The 16,854-nt window shown below is 40.7% G+C and overlaps 1 protein-coding gene across 1 annotated transcript; it reads right to left on the bottom strand.

The window, feature by feature from the left end:
• Positions 1-6,098: 6,098 nt before the first annotated feature.
• COIL (coilin) lies at positions 6,099-16,119 on the bottom strand. Its single transcript, XM_075119243.1, has 7 exons — positions 15,815-16,119; positions 12,486-13,689; positions 11,798-11,884; positions 10,491-10,538; positions 9,773-9,842; positions 8,660-8,748; positions 6,099-8,052 (listed from the first exon to the last, which is right to left on the bottom strand). The coding sequence occupies exons 1-7, from the start codon at positions 16,066-16,068 to the stop codon at positions 7,960-7,962; spliced, it is 1,845 nt and encodes a 614-aa protein (XP_074975344.1). The 5' UTR covers positions 16,069-16,119; the 3' UTR covers positions 6,099-7,959.
• Positions 16,120-16,854: the final 735 nt, after the last annotated feature.

Genomic DNA, 16,854 nt, shown 5'->3' with positions numbered 1-16,854 from the left:
AAAATGCAACATGATTTTTTTCACACGTTTTATTGTGAAGTACTCGTTCGATATATATCTTACATTTGTTTTATTTTTAAATAGTCCTTTCACCCCCAGGTCAAAATGGTCAATGCATTTATGCAATTTTTGAAAAAATCAGTATTTCCTGTTGCTACCCCGGATGTCTTTAAAGACAGTCCAGTAGCTCAGTTACTAAATAAAACAAGGTTATGTTGATTCAAAATACAGACGAGAAAGGCAAATATGTATTTTTATATCCCATGCTATTGCCATATATGACCTAAAAGTCACGCTACACTCACATTAACCAGACCCACAGTAAGGCTCAGATTTACTGTCTAGACCAGCATAGTATTACTAGTATCCTGCCAAAATAACCCTAGTTGGCCACTAATATTCGAGTCCACAATGCTGCAATCAAATGAAGCCACTGAGACTCCATAAAGGTTCAACGGTCCACCCCATGGATCTGACTGCAGGATTGGCCCCTTAAATAGCTCATGACTAAGGCTACATTTTAGTCATGGGTATTTTTAATAAAAGTCATGAACAGGTCATGGGCAGTAAACAAAAATTCACAGCCTGTGACCTGTCCATGACTTTTACTGTACTATATACCCCTAACTAAAACCTGGGCCAGGGGCACTGTGGGTGCTGGGAGGTGGCCTGTAGCCCCTGCTGGTACTGTGGGGAGGCAAGCGGCAGTGTGTGGCCTGGGACCTCTGCTGGTGCTGGGGAGGGGGTCAGATTGGCAGGGCTAGCAGGCTCCCTACCTGGCTCTGACCGGCATGTCCCTGTGGCTCCTAGGGAGAGGGGCAGCCAGGGGGGCTCCGTGCGCTGCTCCCACCACAAGCGCTAGCTCTGCAGGCGCAGCTCCCATTGGCCGGGAACCACTGCCAATGGGAGCTGCAGGGGCAGCACCTGTGGGCACAGGCAGCACGCAGAGCCCCCCTGGCCCTTCCACCTAGGAGCTGCTGGGACATGCCAGTAGGAGGCAGGGACTCGCCCCCCCAGATAACCTCCCCCTTCCCCATAACCCAACCCCCGTCCCAGCCCTGAGCCCCTTCCCGCACCCAAACTGCTGCTGCTGGCCCAGGGGCTGCGCGGCTCAGGCAGCCCCTGAACCAGTAGGGCTGCTGCAGAAGTCACAGAGGTCACGGAAAGTCACAGGATCCGTGACTTCCGTGACAGACACACAGCCTTACTCATGACTATGTTGCTTGAAATTCACAGTTGTTGAATCATTTATCTGCTTGCTGCAATGCTGTGATTTTTTTAAATCTCATTTCAGTATTTATTCTTATTCTTTTATTATGCTAAACCATTTCATAGGTGGAAAAAATAAGTTTGATTAGGATGAACAGCACAGTACAAATAAATGGCCAATAATGAAGTTCACTTTCATTTTTTTCTGATTATATTTGGATGCTGTCCATTTTCTACACCTGCATAATTGTCTGTGTAATAAAATAAAACAGAAATAGTAACGAAATAGTAATAATACTTTGCACTTCCATTCAAGAATCTCCAAGCATTTTATAAACATTCCTTAACTAGGGCTTACAATACTGTTCTGAGTATGTAGGAGTCAGCTCTGCAGTGGGAAACAGCAGCTGTACGACAGAGAAAAGGAATACTGCACAACAATTTAGGATTAGAATCATGCACAGCATTGCCAACCCCAAGCATTCAGAAATCATAAGTCAGCCCTCAGAAATCACGAGATTGATTTACAGATTGTGAGATTTAAAAAAAATAACACATTTGGACTATTTTTATTTGCCTTCTGACATTTGCATCTTTACGGTCCCATTTTCAAAACTATATCCATAACCATGCGGACTAGAAACTTACTTTTTAAAAAACGCTTAGATTCTGGTGTATTCACTTGACTGCAGAGTCTAGGGCTTAAAAAAAAATGCCAAATATTGTGATCCTTGTGATAAAATGTCACGACTTGGCAATACTGCATCTATGCAGTCAAAAGCGCATGAGGCAGTGTTATTACCAAGGTTAGAATTTGAAAGAGAGTAACAATACCTATATTTGCAAAAGGTGGCATGGGATCTTTAACCACCATGGTCAGGTCCTCCATTATAAAACTTTAGAAATCTCCCCTCCCCTCATATAATCCTCTAGCTCAGGGGTTCCCAAACTTGTTCCGCCACTTGCGCAGGGAAAGCCCCTGCCGGGCCAGGCTGGTTTGTTTACCTGCCGCGTCCGGAGGTTCGGCGGATCGCAGCTCGCTACTCCAGGCCAATGGGAGCTGCTGGAAGCAGTGGCCAGTACGTCCCTCAGCCCACGCTGCTTCCAGCGGCTCCCATTGGCCTGGAGCAGCGAACCACGGCCACTGGGAGCCGCGATAGGCCGAACCTGCGGACACAGCAAGTAAACAAACTGGCCCGGTCCACCAAGGGCTTTCCCTACACAAGCGGCGGAACAAGTTTGGGAACCACTGCTCTAGCTCCATGCTGGGACTGGTTCAGTGCTGACTCAAAAGGAAGGGTGCCACTTATAAATTCCTAATAGCTCTTCATGTGAGAAATGAGCAAACTGACTAGCATAGTCTAAGAATAGATGAAGAACTTCCCCTACTCCTTGAGTCAAGCACTATATTTTTGGTTTGAGAGTAGCAGCTGTGTTAGTCTGTATCCGCAAAAAGAAAAAGAGTACTTGTGGCACCTTAGAGACTAACAAATTTATTTGAGCATAAGCTTTCGTGAGCTACAGCTCACTTCAGCGGATGCAGTGAGCTGTAGCTCACAAAAGCTTATGCTCAAATAAATGTGAGTCGCTAAGGTGCCACAAGTACTCCTTTTCTTTTTACTATATTTTTGTGCTTTCTGGATTTCTGGTTTGTGGAGATCATGAAAACTCATCAGAGGCCACTTTGATGTCTGACTCGACTGAAACCCTGGTGTTCTGGAGTTTTATCTCCTAAACTGTCCCATCAGATTTCTAAACCAAAAAGATCTGGATAATTTTGTGGTGCTTATGCAAATCAAATTGGACTTCTGACTCTACTGGTGTTTGGCTTCAATGACTGTCCTGCTTGGTCCGCCCTATCACATCATTCAGATCAGCCTACACTCACATTCTCTGTGTACACTGATAACAGCTGCTGCAGCTGTGTATTATTGAGCTTTATCTGAATGTGTAAACAGTGAGTAACAAACAATGCATGCAGGTTGAGTCACTGACAAAGTTACAGTGCATTTTTCCATGCTATGGCCCACTCCTGTGATTAAGAAATGAGCTATTGTTTATGCTGTATTTGTAAAGGACCAGGGATACCAAGGTATGCATATAGAAGCTGTTTCAATATAAATCTATCAGGAGCATATTTTCCCCAAACCAACTGTTATTAAACCAATTATATAGAAAACAAAGAGAGAAATAGCTTTCCAATACTTTTCAACAGCTCATAACTTTTGACTAACCCTGCCCAGTACCTAAACCAGCCAGCACTACCGCACAGGAAACCCAGGTTCAATTCCCAGATATGACAGCTGTCCCTACAGGGCTAGCTGTAAGCTGTGAAAGTCAGAAGCCCTGTTTCTCAGATGCACTAGAGCTGCTTTGCATTACTGCACTGATGCACAGAGGCCTGAAAGATGGTGGAGCCAACCACAGGAGGATCAATCTAGCACAGAGGACTGGTACAAGAGACACAGAATTACCACAATGGATTCCATGCTACCATCCCCTCTCCTGGCTGTCAAGGTACTGGGCTTTCATGGACCTCGGTGATTCCCCCACTGCAGTTAATAGCCAGGATGAAATTAGTGTAGCCCTAAGCTGCTGTAAATTATGCTGGGAAAGTGCACAGCCAGTAATCCATGCCTAGCATTTCAAATACATCCCAGTGGTTAGCACTGTAATTCATATAGATGCTTTTTCTTAAATTCTATTTAAGACAGAGGTCTAAAGTGAACCTGCATTGAGAGCTGCTGATTTTCCAATTTACATATGATTAAAAAATACATTAGCAGGGGACACTGGTGTTTACATCTGTAGCTGGTCAGGGACCTGCAAGAGAGGAAAAGAAATCTCATAAAGCCTAAGAAAAAGTGGCTAATTTGTAACAATGAATCCTTACAATAAAATCTCTTAAGTGTTTTTGAAGACTGAATCACATAAACATTATCACTGCGAGCTTAGGGCTATTTATATGGATTTTACCTCCACAACTAGAATTGCACCAGCACGATTGATCTTGCATGAACTATCAGGAAATGAGGAATTATTTAGTGGACTTCATTTTCTTGCTTAGTAATATGGGCGCTGACCTTGCACCGAATCTCATTGGCTTCTCATTGGGGTTCTGCATGGGCACACAGCCTTGCTCATGTAGATGCAGCAGCATGAACAGGGCCTTAATACAGTTGCCCAGAAAAATTAAGATATTTTTACATTTTAGTTTAGCAGCTGAACACAAAATGGTTGAGAAATGGAAAGTGGATAGAGATTTAAAAAAAAAACAAAAAAACAAACACTGTTGAAGAGAATTCAATGCCTGTAACCCTTTGGCTTGTTGCCAGCACTCTAACAGTATTATGAATGTAATAGAACATACAGGCTTCTGGCAAGAACAAAGAAACATGCCACTTTCCTAAAGAATTTGCAGATCCAATATTAGCACCAATAGCTGGAGTACAGCTTATATGCATGTACATCTCCTGAGAAGTGGATTAGGCGTCCGAACCTTAAAATAGTGTAGACAAGAAAAGAGTGTCAAAGTGTTGAGAGTAATTTTACTCCTCCCAATTGCTAAAATTTTATTGTTCAAAGGAATATCATCTTAATTATTTCTGTCGATACCAATTTAAGGATGAGACCTCCACGTCTCGATTTTTTTAATGTCTTAGGGGACACTGGAGTCTAAAGATAAGCAAAATACTCATCACTGATGAAACAAAGAAAGAAAGAAAAGGAAGCAATGACTATTTCAGTTACTATCTCTTCTGTTATATCTCACTTGTGGAGAGTTTAACACAGATTATTACACTTTTAAGAGTGAGTCTGCCTCTGGTAGGAACATTCTTCACCAGGTAAATTGTGACCAAAATAGATTATTCCTCCAAATCATTAATGAATTGAACCTTAGTAGATATTAGATGACTAAGACAGTTTACAGCTGGGCAGAGGGATTTTGTTTGAGTCAGAGTCCTATTTGGTTTATCATAGATAACCTATATATGGGCAGACATAAGTGATCTTAACTAAGTCCTATGAAAGGGAAACAAGTATTCAGTTATTTAAAAGAAGTCATTCAAGAATTAAATTAGCGAGGTTTCTTACAGGTCCACCACTCAAGGAGTGGTCTTGAGGCAGTCAAATTAATTAAGAATCTTTAGTTTCACTTTAAATCCCATTACGTCTGTTTTATTCAAGGTTATCTTATGTTTCCCCTCCAAAAGGGTATAGTCCAACCATTTCAGTGTTTAGCATGAGAAGTTACTTCATCAAATTATGTCTTTTCAACATCCCATTAAAATAATTTCAAAAAGAATTTTAATTATTCAATTGGCAATGCTTTTGGAAACCATAAAAACTGTTTTCCAAACTTTTCAAAAATATGCATTCATCCATCAATTCTCTCTCACTTCAGCTAATCCAGCCTGGAGTTGAGACTCCTCCATACTTTTGTTCTAAGCTTACCCCACTCTGAAGTTGTGTGAGGAAACTGTTAGTCCCAAAAATTAAGTTTTAGAATGGAATCTTCTACTAAACTCTGTGCATTATACAAAATAAGACTTCGCCACTTCCCCATAGTCTACAATCAAAAACAATGTAGTATTGTACCAGTGCATGCAAGAATGTAAAAGTGACATTAATTAGTAACTGACTACATGCCAACCTTTAAAAACGGTTTTGAAAATATCAGCCCAGGCGCACCATCTGGTCACCATCTTTTGATGTGATTTTGAATGGCGGGGGAGAGGGCAGATATCTGACTTGCTAGTCAACAAAATACTACTCCCAAGTGGGCAGAATTTTGTAAAGCTGGAATATTTTGATTTACATTGGTCAGTTTTAGAGATATACAAGATGCAAGGCAATTGCAGATGCAAAAAAAATGAAATCTTAAAAACTATAATAATCCAAGGTGTTTAATATCTAGGTACATTACATGTTTCCTCAGTAGCTGTCAAAATAAAACTATAATAGGACTTTGTACAAACTCTGTATTCACTTAATTGAAATTTAGTCTATTCAAACAACATTGTTTCATACCAACTGACTTGATTTGTGCTTGTTGAGGGATTCGGTGGACTATAAAAACAAGACTCTTATAGTAATGAAATATTCTGCAATACTGCCACCCAGAGGCCAAATACAATTAGTAAAGGTGTATCTTCAAAAACCTTCTGTCTACGTACTTACTTATACTTCTATTTTTATTCATGATACATTGTGTGTCACATTCAGCTGTAGAATGGGGAATATGGATCTTGGGTCTGTTGCACAAAATACATATTAAATGTCAGGACTACTCTGTTAGCAGATGACATTTCTGCTATAAGATATTGCAAAATGTTTCCATTTAAATAAATTGTTTGCAATTCTTTCGCAGAAATGAAAAACAAATCAGTAGTTACCTAAAAACACAAACTTTTGGGGATAAAACTTATTTGGCTAAAAAAATCTTACTAGTATTTTTTATTTATGGTTTCAGTTCTCAACTAAATATAGTTTTTCATTTATTCATTATCCCATTTTCTAAATTTAAAAAAAGTTAATATTGCAACACAAAACAATGCCAAATGAAAAATAACCAAAAATATTTGAACTGATCATGTAGAATGTTAACATATTTTTGTAGGTCCTGTATTTACACAGTAAAAAAAAAAAACCCTTAAAGAATATTGTAAATTTACACAATGTTATAATATAGATAAGACAAGTTCCCTAACCCAAATAAAGTACAAATCTAGATAAGAAGCCTATGACACAGACAATATTTCAGGAGTCTGTTGTATCTAGCTGTTTTCTTATGTCTTATACTTAAGATTATGAGGTCTTTGAGACAAGGATCATCTTTGTGTCTATGTGCCATTGTGCTAAGCAATGTACAATCAGCCCTCCTAGGTGCTACCACAATATCAATAATACTGAAAAAAGCAACAACCAAGTATTACTAGAAGATACTGAACGAGGTGGGATTTAAGGAGGAAAGAAAGGGTACTTGGCACAGGACAGTGAAACTGATCAACACAAAGGTCATCAGAACAGTTTTTTAAAGAAGTGCATACAGATTAATTTAATACACATAGGAACTGCCTAGAAGTGTTGGACTCCAGTGTTCTAGTCCTTGTTCTGCCACTTGCTTTACATATGGTTTTCAATTTTGCCATCTGCAAGGGGAGGATACCTACCTACCTCTCAGGGGTATGAAGCCCTTTGAGATGTTCAGATGCAATGTGCTATGGAACTGCAAGAAACAGCATTTATGCCAAGCCTTGCAGCAGTGGAGGAAGATAGCACACTGAGAAGTGGAGTATGTGTGTTGTTAGCTATCGAACTTGTGATGAATTATAAACGTTGTTGTTTTAAGTTCTCCTTACAGTAAGTTATCTTTGTATTGTTGTTATATTGCTATAGCCTTACAGAGAATAAACTTAACTGGAGCTAATGTTTTTAAAAGAATTCCTGTATTTCACATCCATGAGCAAGCAATTCCTAAATAGGTAACTCATGGCTGTTTGGCAGAAAAACTGCTGTTTTATTAAAAACAATTTTAAAAAGAGAAGCAAATGTACTTTTCTATATCAATTAAATACACCAAAATTGCCTTTGAAAAACTTATTTATAGTTCCTTATACACAGTTTCATTTTTAAATTATTTATTAAAAAACATCCAGTGCATTTGCTGTCTTCAAAACCAAAAGAAAGTACTTCACAAAACAGTGTGTCCATACAACTATATACACATATGGAAAATGAGTTCACATCTTAGAGTTTTACGTTCTCGGTGGTCGATTCATTAGTAGGAGAAGGTTCAACAATCAGTCTTGGTTCAATCAGTGCATCCCAGCTTTCAGTTATCTGAAACAAACATGTAAAATATTTAGCATGGAGAGAAACAGATGAGAATTTTTTATTGTCTATATTTGTGCTAAGAAGATACATATCAGCTGCTCATCTATACAAGAACATTACTAAACAAGAACTACTGTATCGTACAGAGATCCGTATGGTGAATCCCTACTCTGCTTTTCTGCTTTCCCAATACACACAGAATTCCACTGACATCAGCAAAGATCCACACATGTAGGGAGAGTAAAATACCAGATGAATAGACAAACTTGTAAAAACTGAAATATGCTAGACATAATATTGAATTCTGTTACATTAAGAAAAAAAGTCTTCAAAAAATTTTGTTCAGTGAATTGTGTATATACATCTATACACCTGTGTAGCTACTAAATAAGGTATAATGTTGAAGTAATGATTGCTATAAATATACACCAATCACTATAAAGAAGCAATTATTTCTTTTTTGTTTTCACTCATTTTCATTGAGACGCATTGACAATAAGAAATCTCACTAAAACAAGTAAGTTCTTTACCGGCAATGAAGTGTCACATACAACTGATAATATTTCAACTGTGCATAGCACAAGGCCAAGCACTTTAAAGCATATTAACACACCTTTGTATCCTGAGAAACAGCATATTCTATCACTTCAGCTCCATCTGCAGACTCATACACCAGATCAAACTTTCCTGGCTCTTTCACCACTTAAATAAGAAAAAAACATGATTTCCTGTTAGTTTTATATAAATGTAAAAGTAATTATTTGTATAATATTTAAAAACTAGTCAAGTTCATTTATTTAATCAGCAATACACATTACAACAAACATTGATACAATCATTCACTCCCCAGGGGTTCAATGAAGCAGTTGAGCAGTAATGACCATACACTACTCTGTGTTTATACTACACTGTATCACACTATACAGTATCAACTCATTAACCTAATTTGTTTGCGGTAGGGACCCATTTGTCACTGTTTAATTCTACACTGCATATAACTGGTATATATGTATCAGAGATAGGTGACCTAGTTCAACCCCTTCCAAATTACAATACAGGTATCTAGTTAAGACCACACAGTAAAATCCAGTAAAAAGTCAACATTTGCCAACTCAGTCACAAATCTCTCCTGATTTAAGTATAAGGAAAAACTATGTCAAACTCAGATGTGTGGCAGCTGTTGATAAATGCTGGTTGTTAAATGGCAACCACTATACTTGCATTCAGAATTTCAATCAATTATTTGAGGTGCACTCCATTATTTGGTGTAGGACTAAGTCCTTACAAAGTAAAGTCAATGGCAAACCTATTGACTTCAAAGGACTTGGCCCTAAAATTTCTTCCATTCACAAGCATATGTCTATTCCATTTATTTTCATTTAACATTTTAATCTTTCAGATGATACAGTGCCATTCCAATGGGACATTGTTCAGTTTCTAGTACAACTCAAAGTGAACTTTGTATGCATGATGCCACACCTGACAAGTCATTCGAGTATCCAAACCTGCTTGGCAATATGTACAACCAACTTCAAGACAGCAAGCAAGTACCATGGATTTATTGTATTTAACATATTTTAATCTGTGGGAAATTTTATGAAGTTTGAGGTAATGCTGAAGAAATGTATCTGAAAAATTGTAATATATCGTCTTACAGATGTTTACCACTGCAGCAGAAATGACTTTAGATATTTACATACTGCCTTCTGGAGTTACATATACTTGCCTGCCGAAGAGGAAAGAATCTCAAGCTCTAGCTGTTTGTTATCAGCATTCCAACTGATTATTTTTCCCTCCTTCAAAAAACAACAAAAATGGTCCTATGGTGAAGCATAGCAAATTTGACAAGCACTGTATTTCATATTGCATTACAAGGATATGCTTGAACACAGCCAGAGCACATATTTCTGTTTGAAGAAGTCTTTTGGCCAGTTCTGAAAAATCTGTTCAAGTATTAAACAATTAACTTTAAAAAGTTTTAAAAGAGCTGAAATTAGTAATACCAATAAACCCCAAATCTTGTATTGCCACAGTCACTGCGGATTAATGTAGTAATCAGTCAGCTATAAACCAAGTTTTCTTTGAAACTGCTGCAAAGGTTTATTTTTAATAATTCCATGAAATGTCTTAACAACTTCAAACAAATGTGCCGTGTCTTTCAATGTTCTTTTGCATCCAGAAGCTTGGAATATTTCCTCACATTTTAAATTGTTTGCTCTTAAATCAGCAGAATTGTTTGCATGTGTTTTTCTAATTACAACACTAATACTTTGAATAGTTTTGTATTTTGTAATTATTTTTTATTTATATTGGAAATAGTCTGCATGGTAACAGGAGAAGTGGGGGGGAAATATACAATGCACAGAATTATAAAATATCTAAGACTCCCCCAAAATCTTGTCTTACCCACTATAGTATTATACATGCATTTTTGGAAAAAATACCTTGTAGTCAGATACTTCAGGAGTGTAATTGTCAGTTAATTCCAAAAGCTGTTAAAAGAAAAATATAAATCATTAAAAGACATGAAAAATTATATCTCCTGCTTCTGGCCCTTGCTGACGCCACTTACTATCCAGCCTGGGCCCTATCACTGAAGTGAAGTGCATAAGAGCTATGCATTCTGCTCCTAGACCCTAATGCTTGCCCCAGCTAGTATTTCATAACTGATTGCTCCAGTGGCTTTCCATTCAGCTTGGGCTTCAAGAAGAGATCACTGTGACTCCAGCTTCCGCAGCACCAGTGATTGCTTTAGTTATTTTTGATTTGGGAAATGAAGTAGCATTTTTATAGCAAGGTTTGTGATGATCTCACAGAAACATCATACAGAGAGAAACAGTAACTTAAGAGGATTTTCATAGTGACTTCGTTTATGTGTGTGTGAAGCACTTCTCTCTGGGGTGGTCTTTAAGGAGTTGTTTGTATCACAACAGCTTTTCCAGGGAAAAGAGAGGCATTCTGGGAAGGTTCCAAGTCAGCTTGATTAACTGAGGCTTGACTCAAGTGGTCCGAGGGAAGGATCCATTATACAGATTTGTCTAGGAATTCCTACTGAAATTGAGGGGGAGATGGAGATATGACATTTCTTTGCTTATGTTGTCATTTTATTAAGTAAAAACAAAATAAACTTAAATGCATCAGTTCCAAAGCTTTCTAAAATAGAGGCATCAACTGATTGCCTTCAAGTTGTGTCTTTAGAGTAAGACAATTTGAAAATATACACACAATCAAAACTATAGCAGGTTCTTTTATTCAAGAAAATACTTGGTTAGAGAGATGAATGAATGATTTTAGAGCTACTTGCAAATACAAGACATACCAGAAGGCCTAGAGGGCTTTGAACCAGTCAGAGTTTCAGATTTCTTATAAAAAGATTTAGACGAAAATGTCATTCACTGACAAAGGTGAAAAAGGGTTCTTTGGATACCCAGTTCTTATGCTAATAGTTGAAGACCTAGCTTTATAGTTCATCTGGAAAGGTTGTGATGTCAATCCTATTAGGACCCATTTTTCCTCATCTAACTTACAAGCTAGGGGAACCAAGGTTAACTGCATATCAGGATAAATGCAAACATATTGTCTGATACTTCTAGAGCAAAAGTCACTAAATAATGCAAGTTTGAACACTGCAAAATTTTTGGATGTCACAGCTAAAGTAGCTGTGTTATATCCTGCAAAATGTATTATACTAGTACATCTGAAAGAGATCTGAGCCATATGACTAACACTATATATTTTAGGATTTCCTTACCTTAAAGGCAATTTTTTCCCCTACTTGTGGAGGGGCAGCTAATAGAGGTAGTACACTATATTCCCTCTTTGGAACTTCCACTGGATTCTGTGAAATAAACATTAAGCCCATTGATTCAGTTACTTAATTAACAAAAGCAATATTAATGCTGTATGAAAAAACTCTGAGAAAATCCATCACACAAACCAGCATCCAACCCAAAAGGTAGAGCACAAGCTATGTGTATAATGTAAAACAACAGTATTTTACAAACACTTGTTCAGGATGTGAGTTAGCTGGCCTTACCTGTATGAATAGTACAATTGTATTCTTTACAATGGTCTTATTCTTATTTTTTTTTGTTTTGTTTTTACCATTTATGCTCATTTGATGTGAGAGGCAGTGTTCCCTGGTGGGTGGAGCACTCAGATGGACCTCACAAGACCTGAGTTCTATTCCCAGTCCTGGCACTGGCCTGTTGGGTGACCTTGGGCAAATCACCTCTCTTCTCTGTGCTTCAATTTCCTATCTGTAAAATGGGCATAATAATACCGACCTTCTTTGTTAAGTGCGTTGAGATGCATGACATAAGAGCTAGTGGTATTACTGTGTTTTTGTATATTCAATTACTAAAATTTTAGTAAGAAAACTATAAATTTAAAAAAAATCTTTAAAGAAATGTGTTATTAGGACATAAATAGTCACCCACCTGGATAACAACTGAAGTGTTTGTTGCTGCTTCATTTAACTGCTGCTCTTTCTGGCTTTCACGACCGTAGTTGAAGAAGAAGCTATTGCTTTCTCCTCGGCTTCGACCCCGGCCCCGGCCCCGGCCCCGGATCATCCCACGACACCCACGGCCCCTATTTCCTCTCCAGAAGAAGTTATCCTCTCCTCTTCCAAGTCCCCTTCCAAAACTGCTAGGATTTACAGCTGGTCCTTGACTGCTAGTTGGCAACTGTTTATCACCATTTCTTACTACGGATTTATTGAAGCCAACATTTGCTATGGGCTTTTTAATAACAAATGTCTCTGAATCTGAACTATCAGACTTTGAAGAGGATGTCTTTGCCTTGGGGGACTTTGGCATAATGTTCACAATTGGTGGATTTTTAGGCAGCAATTTTCTCTTTGAGTTACTGCTTTGCTCCTCCTCTTCCATACTAGAGTCAGAATCTGAACTCGAGGACTGGGGTTTAGCTTTTTTACTAATTGCAGTCTTAGGGGAATTTTCATCTTTAGACTTGGCAGTAACTTTACTAGCAGTAACAGTTTTTATAGCAGAATTTGCAACAAGTTGGGATTTGTCTCTGTGTACGGTTGCTGCCACAGGTTTATGTGAGGATTTATTTTGTTTCATATCCATTACACTGTCAGATGATGTGCTGGAGGAATCACAATCTAAAATTCCCCCTCTTTTTTTGCTGGACTGGGCTGCAATGTTTTTTACTGTGCTACTTTTACTAGGACTCAGAAGGAAACTGTTGTTGGCCTTTTCTAAGACAGTCTTTCCTCTAACTGCCCTTATCTTTCTCTGCTTAGCATCCTTTCTTTCTTGCTCCAGCTCTTTCTCCCCCTCCAACTTTTTTTTAAGCTTTTTGGACTCATCAAGACCACTGTCCTCCTTGCCTCCTGTGATACCATTTCTTCCATTCACCTCTTCTTTTCTTTTTCTTTTCTTGGACTTTTTCCAAGAGTCTTGAACATTTACAGAGTCCTCTTTCTTATAAGAAAGATGTTCAGAGTTCTGTTTCTTCTTCTTCTTTTTCCTTCTGTGTCTGTCATCTTCACTTTTAGACTCCCCCTCCTCTTCCAACTTTTGCCTGTGCCTTTTTCTCTCTTTTCTTGATGAATAAGTGATACCGTTACCCATCTCATCACAAATATCTGCAACTACCTCTTCCAATTTAACTCTGAAAAAGACAGAGAAACCAGCATTCAGTATAACTAGCAAATTAATATTCCTTCCTACATATTGAGTTTGAAATAGTTATTAGATTATTGTCTTTTAGAAATGAGGATGTCACAGCTATTCACTTAGCAGCTAAGGAATATTACCTTAGTAGATGAGGAGATGCACCTATAAATCTCCCAACAAATTATGCCACCAGGGACTAAACTAGCTGCCATCGAACAGCCTAAAATCCCCCTATGCTCACTGGTGGGGGGGAAGGGCACAGACAGTGTGCACACACTGCAGCATGTCCCTGTTGCTTGAGGGGACCACATGCCAGTGCAGATGCCATGGAGTAGAACTCAGTGGGAAGTCTGCAGGGAACATGCTTTCCTCCAGTACCTAAGAAGCCTTGTCTTGCACCCCAGATTTCCTCTAGCCACACAAACACACTTTAGGTGTTTGGTCTGAGGCACAGGCTGTAGTAGGAAGAGAGCCCTGAGACATAAGCCCTTGTATCAAAGACCTGCTATGAGACAAAACCTGCTCACAAAATCTGACAAAAACAGGGCTGATATTGCAGAAATACACATTCCTAAGAAGTGCTAGTCACAAAGTACTCACGCAAACACATCCCAATATCAGTGGTACCAGAACATCCTGATATCAGGAATGCTACAAAAACATTCCCCAAGGATAACAGGAACACACTGACCCCTCCTAAAAGATAAGGTCAGGAAGAGAGTACGTAATAAAAACGTTTTGATCCAACCAATGTGTACAAGGTGATGTGTGATAACTACCCACGTCAGGGAGCCATAACTAACTAAGTCAAATGGGCAGTACTAACTTGTTTGTATCAGAATATAAAGATGTAACTCAGAGGAAGTATCTTTGTCTAGCCTAGAAAGGAACGGAAAGTCCCACCATTCACTGAGCTGGTCCACTGTTACAGGCATACATGTATTTAGTGTTCCGGTAGAGTCTGCGGGATACTAGTACCGTGCTTTGACAACAATAAACCTGGCTGGGTGCCTTTGTCCCTTAACGAATCTTGTGGGCATTGGGCGGTTCGCACAAAGTTTGTCGTGCCAGCTGTCTGCACAGGGCTGGGGCAGCACACAGAGGGAACTCACACACACACGCAGCCAAATATCTGTCAACATCTAACCACACAGGCTTTGTGGGACATTGCAGGCCTGCCTTCAAAATCTCAAGATTTTAAGGGTATGTCCAGGCAACAATAAAGATGCTTTTCAAAGAGAGTTGAACCTAGGCTACAATATGACCTATTGACATGATTTTAAAGGTATTAAAAGGCATCTGCACAAGGGGAAGAGGGTGTTCCAAATCGTGTTAGCTAACTATTTTCAGAAACAGGTTTTCCCACCACTCAGCAAGAGCGGAGTGGGGCAGCCATGAAAGTAGAGTTGCGAACCCTCCAGGATTGGCCTGGAATCGCTGAGCATTAAAGATTAATCTTTAATTAAAGATTATGTCATGTGATGAAATCTCCAGGAATACATCCAAGCAAAACTGCCAACCCTACAGGAAAGAAACACTGCAGGGAACGGAGGAGGTGCAGAGAGACGGCTCCTGGCCGGCCTCGCTGGAAAGCGGAGATTTGAGCCTCGAGGCCCACGCTCCTCGAGCCACGTGGGGAATGGCCGAGTTTCCTAATAATAATAATAATTAATAAAAAAAACCCTCTCTTATGACTCCATTTTTCAGTCCCAGACGAAAGCACCACCTTGGGCCAAGGGATCCTAGGCAGAAACGTCAGGAGCGTCTATCTCCCACGGGGGCAACTGAACCCTGGCCAGAGGTGCCCCCACCAAGATTCGCTGCCCTTCCCTTCCCCCGCCGCCTGAGGGAGTCGCCCCCCCGCCGCCGCCTGAGGGAGTCTCGCGCCCTCCCCGCCCCCGCTACCTGAGGGAGTCGCGCCCCCGCCGCCTGAGGGAGTCTCGCGCCCCCCCCGCCGCCGCTGCTGCTGCTGCTGCTGCTGCCTGAGGGAGTCGCGCCCCCCCCCCCGCCGCCGCCGCTACCTGAGGGAGTCGCCCCCCCCGCCGCCGCCGCCGCCTGAGGGAGTCTCGCGCCCCCTTCCCGCCCCCGCTACCTGAGGCGCGCGCTCCCGTCCCCGATACCTGAGGGAGTCGTTGTCCCGCACCAGGCGCGCGCTCTCGGTCGGCGGCAGCAGCGCCCCCTCCAGGAAGAGGCTGAGCTGAGCCCGGCGGCTGAAGCCGAACTTTTCCCGGATAAGGCTGATGAGGTCGGTGACCAGGCGCACTTGGCTGGGCTCCAGCAGCAGCCAGCACAGCGAACATCCCGGGCTTCCCGGCGGTGGGTAGTCGAAGAGCAGCCGGAGCCGCACGGGGCCCCCTCCACCGGCCACCGCCATCTTGGACACGGAGGCCGGAGAAGGGAAGGGGGTGCTACGGTGCCCCACGCGGGACAAGAGAGGCATCACTCAGACGCCACCTGTCGGCAGCAGCGGCGAACTGCAGCCCGAGAACAGTGCACGCTGCCGCAGGGAATGACTGGATTGTCACTCACTGGATCACAAGTGTGTTCATCTTGATCTTCAGTAACTATTGTGAGTTTTATCGACTTTGGTTTTACCGTAGTATTTATTTTGACGACTACGGAGCTCAGCACAGGATCAGGGCCCACCTTTCCAATATTGTTCCCTACTTCCTCTTTTTCATAGTGACATTCATGAGAATTTGGGCACTGAGGAGCCATCTGAAGACGAGCTCTGTGTGCCTCGAAAGCTTGTCTCTCTCATCAACAGAAGTTGGTCCAATAAAAATATTACCACCTTGGCACAGAGGAGTGTCTGTTTTAGACCCTGCTGCTGCAGCTGGCTATGCATGGGTATTAAAATAGAGCTGGGTGGAGCCAGATGCAGGACCAAAGCCTTAATTATCACTTAAACTCTCTGTCCCCCACACCTTTATCCCCCCAACACATCCCATGTAAAGTTAATCATGTAAAACAATTCTGCTCCTATGTTCTTAGGAGAACTGATATTAACATCTTAAATCCATGATACTGCAGTCCGATTTACACAGTAGAGCCCTATGTATATGTGGAGCCTCATTAACTTCAGTGGGATTGCTCACATGAGAAAAATTACTCTTGTACATAAATGCTTTTGGTTTGGGTCTGCAAGAGAAGAGCAAGT

This window comes from Caretta caretta, chromosome 14 (assembly GCF_965140235.1).
Source record: "Caretta caretta isolate rCarCar2 chromosome 14, rCarCar1.hap1, whole genome shotgun sequence".
Taxonomy (NCBI): Eukaryota; Metazoa; Chordata; order Testudines; family Cheloniidae; genus Caretta; species Caretta caretta.
Note: the sequence above shows the minus strand (reverse complement) of the source record. Positions and strands in the feature narration are given on the sequence as shown.

Coding starts and splice junctions, on each gene's coding strand:
- COIL (XM_075119243.1), bottom strand. CDS start 16,068: ATGGCGGTGGCCGGTGGAGGGGGCCCCGTGCGGCTCCGGCTGCTCTTC. Junction 10,539..11,797: donor GGGAAAAAATTGCCTTTAAG/GTAAGGAAATCC, acceptor TTCTTTTAACAG/CTTTTGGAATTAACTGACAA. Junction 8,053..8,659: donor CTGTTTCTCAGGATACAAAG/GTGTGTTAATAT, acceptor TGTTTGTTTCAG/ATAACTGAAAGCTGGGATGC.